Source organism: Paralichthys olivaceus, chromosome 10 (assembly GCF_024713975.1).
Source record: "Paralichthys olivaceus isolate ysfri-2021 chromosome 10, ASM2471397v2, whole genome shotgun sequence".
NCBI lineage: Eukaryota > Metazoa > Chordata > Actinopteri > Pleuronectiformes > Paralichthyidae > Paralichthys > Paralichthys olivaceus.
The window spans coordinates 15,545,109-15,551,701 of NC_091102.1; the positions used below are offsets into that span (position 1 = coordinate 15,545,109).

Below are 6,593 nucleotides of genomic sequence, written 5' to 3' on the forward strand. Positions count from 1 at the left end.
AGAAAAGTTGGTGGTACTTGTTTGTATTTTCCTATCATGTCTTCATTGTAGATGGAATTTAATTTGATGCAACCATAAACAGAGAGGTCCGGTTAGGTCAATCTGTATGGATCATTGCTAAAACAGTATGCATAGGAAGAAAAAAATGCATCTTTCAGTTCATCGGAGCTTTGCTCAACGTCCTGCCTTTTATTTTCAAATTGCAAAACGTGGGACAAATAGACACTGCAAAAGCCAAAAAGAAGTTATTAAAATCAGATGTCTGTTTGAATCACCTTGTCGTGGGAGTGGTACTGTGGACTATAATGCAAATATATATAGGAATTGTGTAAGAATGTTTCTGTTTAGGCATGATGCAAAATAGTGATCTTCGGTCTGCTCTTGGGGCCATTTAGGAAGCAGCAGCCAATTGAAATGTAGATCCAGGTCATTTACTGCAAAAAAAAAAAAAAAAAAAAAAAAAAGATTACACATCAACCAACAACATCTACAAAGCTACTTCTTACAATCATTAATCCACCAACTGTGAAGTTAAACAAAGAGAAAACCATTTCAAGCTCTGGTTGTAGTATTGTTGGTTCTGTTGTAAAAACTAGATTGTCCAGTGCAGAGCAAGAACACTACAAACTGTGCAACTCCTAATTACATTAAAATCACCCACCCAAACATTTATGGGACAATTAAGAATTATATTGTAGATTAATCGAAATGAGAAAAGTGGGGTGAGAATTTGTAAAGCCATGTGGCTTTTAGAAAAATTAACAGGGTGATCAAGTACAAACACTGTTCAGGGTTCAACTATCACTGACAAACATTCAGTTTTTGGCTATAAATTCAAATAAAAATAGTCTTATTTTTTATAGAGAAAATAAAACTAACACACATTCAGTGATGGTAGTTATTCTATTCTGAATATTTAAACTACTTACTACACACCTAGCATCTATTTACTTAATCTATTGAATCAAAGACGTAAATATGTTTAGTCCAATTTAAAACTTTGAACCTGTTTTGAATCGTTTCTTTTCCAGTAGCATCAAAAATACTTCATGATATTAAGTGAGAGTTTCTGGAGACTTGGCAGACTACTTACACATTTCTCAATCTCCAGACCATCTTTGAAGAAAAGCATGAATGGTGTAATGCCATCCTCGCGGTAATCCAGCAGGGCCACCATGCCTTCTGGGTTCATGGACTCTCCAGTATAAAACTGCAAGGGGAAAAACACAGTTTGTCACAAGATAATGGCAGAAAACCAAATAGACTCAATTATCAACAATCAATGGGGGTATTAAGACGATAATTAGGACTATGACGGGCTGGTTTATAATTGACGCATTTGCACATTTTTAAAACTGTTATTCTTGTGTTGACAAGGGGCCATTTTCTAAAGGTAACTCATTACCATTATTAATGCACTTACAAAACAGGTTTCTTAAGAAATTATCTTGAAAGCATCAGCTCTGCAAGTGCAACATCAACACGCATTGAATTTCATGAGTGAGCTTTATGTTATGCAACAACCACATAACCTGTCTGCATCAATGAAGAAGAATTATACAGGGTTTTTACTACAAATACAAGTATAAGAACATATTTTACTCAATACGACTAATGAAATGGTTCATATGTAGTATGTCACTTTAAAGTTGATTTTAACTTAAGTCTGATTAAATTGAAAACAGCAGCATGTCTTTTAGGTGCATTGTTCAACTTGAAATGCTTTGTGAACTACTCTTCAAAAACATAACTTAAGTGGAATTACTTGCAACCTCTTTTTGTAAAAATAAGGTCTGTATATTTACCTCGTAGTTCTTAATGTTTTTACTAATCTTCCCAATCACACTTGGCATGCCTTTTGTGAATTCCTCCACTCTTTCTGGTCTTTCCTTTTCCAGCCTGCTCTTGATCCTGTAAGAAAAAAACAGAATTGAATGCACCCAACTCATCATATTCATGATATGCTGAACTCGTCTCATAATACTTACAATTCACAACGTTAGAAAGAACTGATAATCTTTTTGTTTTCTAATTTTTTTTCTTTTCTCTTCTGTCTTCATGTAAAGACTCCTTGGGTCCAGTATATAAATTCAAGCCATTATTATCATTAATCCGGAAGAACTCTCACAATGTTGTTATTAGGAAAAGATGCGGTAACGTTGAAAATTCAGATGGCAATATGACTTGCTTATGCTGCATCTTTCTGCTTTAGTTTAACTGCTAACATAGACCCCCCCCCATGGCAATTGTTTTCATATCAGTCGCTATTGATATACATCACCATTTAAAATAAATCAGCAGTCTGTCTTGATTCTGAAGCAGTCGTGGTTATAATTATTTTGTGATGGAAACATTTCTAAAACTATGAACTCAGCGGAAAACATGAATCGTCCACATCCGCATAGTGATGCATTTAAGAATCAGAAGTTTCCACACCTCTATACAGGAGCCCAAATATCAGCATGTGTGCTGCTGCTCCTACATTCTGCTGTGTGCGTCAACCTAACATGATGTGGCTCTAACTCTATCTCAGCCACATGATTGGTTTCAGAGCGGCGCTATACTCCTCATTAGTTATTTGTGTTGTCTGTCAAAACATATCACAACAATTACCTTTATCGTTTTATTGCCCAGTCCTACAGTAAGTGGTCCATACAGACAATGGGGGAAAAAAGCATTATTTCCACGCAACCCACTGATCCAAATACTAATTATTACAAAGTTCAGCTCTACATGTGAGTGATAAGACCAAAGAACCACCAAGGAAAAGCAACCCTGATATGGGTATTATCAGCCTGCCCTCACTGCTAAACAAGTTTGAGGAAATACTGGATATTGTCGTCTTCTTGGTGTAGTGTTTTGTTTTCTGAGTATGACGCAACATACTTACACAGGAAGACAGAAGTTAGCAAGTGACGTTAGGAGACACTTATACTTACTCTTTCATATATTCCTTAATGTGGGCCAGGTACTGCTTCCTATCAAAAGACGTCGATTGCAGTTTGTGGTTGAGGGTGATGTCCACACCGCTGGCAGTTGAGGCGTCATTGGTGTCCTGAATCTCTTCTGCAGAAGGGTTGGCCCCAAAGAGAGTATCATCGATTTGATCTGTCCTGCAGACACTCTGTGGGGGAGCAGAGACAACCGAAATGAGATGGGGCACATTTATTGATGAGGATAGGTGAGGATACCTTCACTCAATCCAATGAAAATAAATGTTATCCAAGCAAAGTAGGTCTGGATTTTATATGTGCACTGTATATGGGAATGGACAATGTGGGTCATCAAAAACGTTTTTATCAATGGTTTATGCTTTGGCTTTGCATCAGGTGTGATGCCAGTCCATATTGACAAGCCTAACACATATCAGGTGACCACTCACATACACTGGACACACCCGCTTTCTCCTTACTTGGACATAGAAATTGTTGCAAATTGCTAACCATAGATATGCAAGTGGTTCTATAATTGTATAATGCAGAATTAAACTGCACAACAGGTGTCCGCAAAGACAACTGGGTCAGCAAGGCTTGTAATTTATTGTCCATGTTGCATTCTAGACTATTGGCCAAGGTTGGTTGCTTTCTTGTGTGAAAGGAGCCTGAAAGATCAGCGAAGGCCAAGTTGTGACCCAATCAGCAAGCAGTTGTTAGCGTCTTGTCATAGTTTCCAACCATCTCAGTTTCAGCCTGTCCAGACTCCAACAGTGAGCCCTCACCAAAATGACACTACACCGTTGTCATATAAAAAAAAAAAAATCAGAGGGTGTTTAGTTTATCCAGTTTTGAAAACTGTAAAAAAAAACACCAACATGGCGTTTAAAATATTTAAATATAATGGGCTCATTCTAGGGTTAAGAAAACAACAATTTGTACAATAAAGATAAATAAACACTAACCTAAATCTTACAAACTGGACCTTTAAGTCAAAGCACTAACACCCAGTCATCTCCATCTCTCGTTTATAGATGCACCAGATGCATCCGGTCACCACAGTGTGTCCTCAGAGTCAGTGTGTGTCAAACTTAAGCCCATTAGAAGCTACATTACGTAATCAAAGGTTCAGTGTGTAACATTTATGTAAAATGGATCTATTGGCAGAACTTCAATATAAAATAAGCCAACTCATATTTTCACTAGTGTGTTTCATCCAATTGTACACATTGTTGTTTTCTTTATCCTGAAATGGGCCCTGAGTATTTAAGTACTTCATATTTACTTCGGGATTAGGTTCTCTCAACAGAGGCCACCATATTTTTTACAGAAGTTTGGACTGGACAAACTAACACCCTTTTGAGTTTTTATGACAACTGAAGGCTACCACAGGTTCTCTTACATGTTTGGAAGGGGAGGGTGATGTCAGGTGTGTTCAGCTGCAACATGCAACTTCACCACTAGATGTCAGTAAATTCTACACACTGATACTTTAAGTGGTGTTTCATCTCTCATCCAAAAGACTTATTTATTTCAATTCAACAGGTCTTATTAGTTAAGAACAGATTCATATCTCTGTCAAGAAGAACTGTACTCGCATATTGATCTGAGCCTACAAAAAAGGGAGAATGAGGGTTGATGAGAAGACATGTTTGTGCCAGAGCTCCACAAACCAGGGATTGTCCAGGATTCCATCCACAATCCTAGCTTCTTCAGTAATACACTGCAATATTCAGTCTTTCACGATTTTGGTCTAAATATAGTAGTAGCTCTTAGTGGTCACCTCATTTGCGTTCACACACACACCCTGTGAGAGAGAAAGAAACTCTGCAGAGTATCTAGGCTTTAATGTATGTCTGAAAGCAGCTATAAAAAACAAGACTTAAATTTCGCAGTGTGGAAGAGAAACCCTGAGACATCTGGCTAAGTACCAAGGCTGCAACAATATTGATTCATCATTTCCATAGTTTGCACAACTTCACAACACCAATTTAAATGGGAAATGCAAATGTTTAGTAAGTTGATCAAAACATCTAAAAATATCTTTGAAGCGAGCGGATCTCGTGTTTTAGCTCGTCACATGTCGCTGTAAAAGGGTCAGGAGTGAGTGCATGTGTCTTTTCTTAACATGTACTTGAGAAACGACTGAGTGATACCGGTGACTCACCTTTCCTTCAACTTCGTACAGGAACCCGCCTTCGACTTCTTTGACGCAAAAGGCATCAGAGAACATCTCGTCGCCTGGCGGAAGAAACACTGTTAGACACTGTTATGACACTTGTGACCAATCAGGACGTTTCCCCCTCTCAGCCACATCCACAGTAAAAGAATACCGCAGGAGATCTTTTTTAAATGTTGGTGACACAAGGACCGAGGGAGCGTCCACACATTTCCGAAGTAACGACGGCCGCGCCAACTCTGGAATGAATCTCGCTGTTAGCTAAAGTGCGGCCACATGAGGCCGAGGGGCCACATTCACCCCGATCCCCCAACAGGACTGACGCTGCACTTCTTTCTTGGACCACATCGCCCCGGCCGAGGCCTTCCGTTATGACCCGAGGCAGGGGAATCACACTTTCCTACTTTTAGCCAACTTGGCGGTGGCTGAGCCGCGGCCTGGGCTGCAGCTCCGCCCGGCCTCCATAGCTGGCTAAACAAAGTGGCTAACACTCCACAGACTCGTCCGCCATTATTGTACACCGCAGTTTCTAGGCTTTTCTATGTGGGGGGAGGGGGAGGTGGAGGCTACATCTGGCTAGCCCTAGCATCATGATAACACGCGTCAGCTAGCTGGCTAGTTAGCATAGCCGACTCTGCCTGTTTCCAGTAACAATAACGGGATAAATAACCGCCGCGGCTGAGATGCTGCCGGGTCGCCGGGAGAGAGTGGATGGAAGCCGGGACTTACCGGAGATGATGTCCTTGTAGATGATCATTTTTGCCGAGTCGGTGTTGAGTCGTCCGGAGACACAGAGCAGACCTGTCGACCGAGCAGCGCGAGAGAGGCGAAAGAACGCTCAGGCCGCGAGGCTGGGTCTTTACGTACGGCTGACGTCACCAGGGTTCGGCTGGGGCGCCGGAGTTCTACTGCCACCGTGAGATGGTGGAAGAAAGCTGTCATGGTTCATGAGCTATAATATAATATGTGCATCATATCATTTATTATACCAGAATATTCAAGTTAGACTCCATCACCAACCTTCATCACAGGTGCCCACGAGACGTCATTGTTCAGTTAAGATAAAAATAATAACTTTGTATAGCACTGACCTTAACAAGGTTACAAAGTGCTTCACAAAATACATGGAAAAAAAACAAAAGAATTCTAATAAAAGGTGTTTAATTTAGTTCTTCCTATGAGCTGTAAATAATCAGATGGAGACTGATTTCACAACTCTACTTTGTCCATGATAGTTGACAATTCAAGTCAAATCCCAATGAGTTACACTTCGATTTTAATATCTTGGCAAAAAAATAATTTTAATTGTAGAGGGTCAAATGAACCACAGTACATAAATGTGAGGCGGCTGATTCCAAACATCCAACTGGAGATCTCCTGATTGCAACTGAACGCACCTTCAATGTACTGACCAGTCTATGGTACAGACACGACAGCATATGTTGGTGAACAACGGAGGCGTGAATTCTCACGGAAGATAT

At 40.0% G+C, this 6,593-nt stretch overlaps 1 protein-coding gene across 1 annotated transcript; it reads right to left on the reverse strand.

Annotated features, from left to right (window-relative positions):
- Positions 1-7: 7 nt before the first annotated feature.
- tpt1 (tumor protein, translationally-controlled 1) lies at positions 8-6,052 on the reverse strand. The gene is made up of 6 exons (XM_020090212.2): positions 5,842-6,052; positions 5,101-5,174; positions 2,940-3,124; positions 1,806-1,911; positions 1,094-1,210; positions 8-434 (listed from the first exon to the last, which is right to left on the reverse strand). Exons 1-6 carry the CDS (start codon positions 5,867-5,869, stop codon positions 432-434), a joined length of 513 nt encoding a protein of 170 aa, XP_019945771.1. The 5' UTR covers positions 5,870-6,052; the 3' UTR covers positions 8-431.
- Positions 6,053-6,593: the final 541 nt, after the last annotated feature.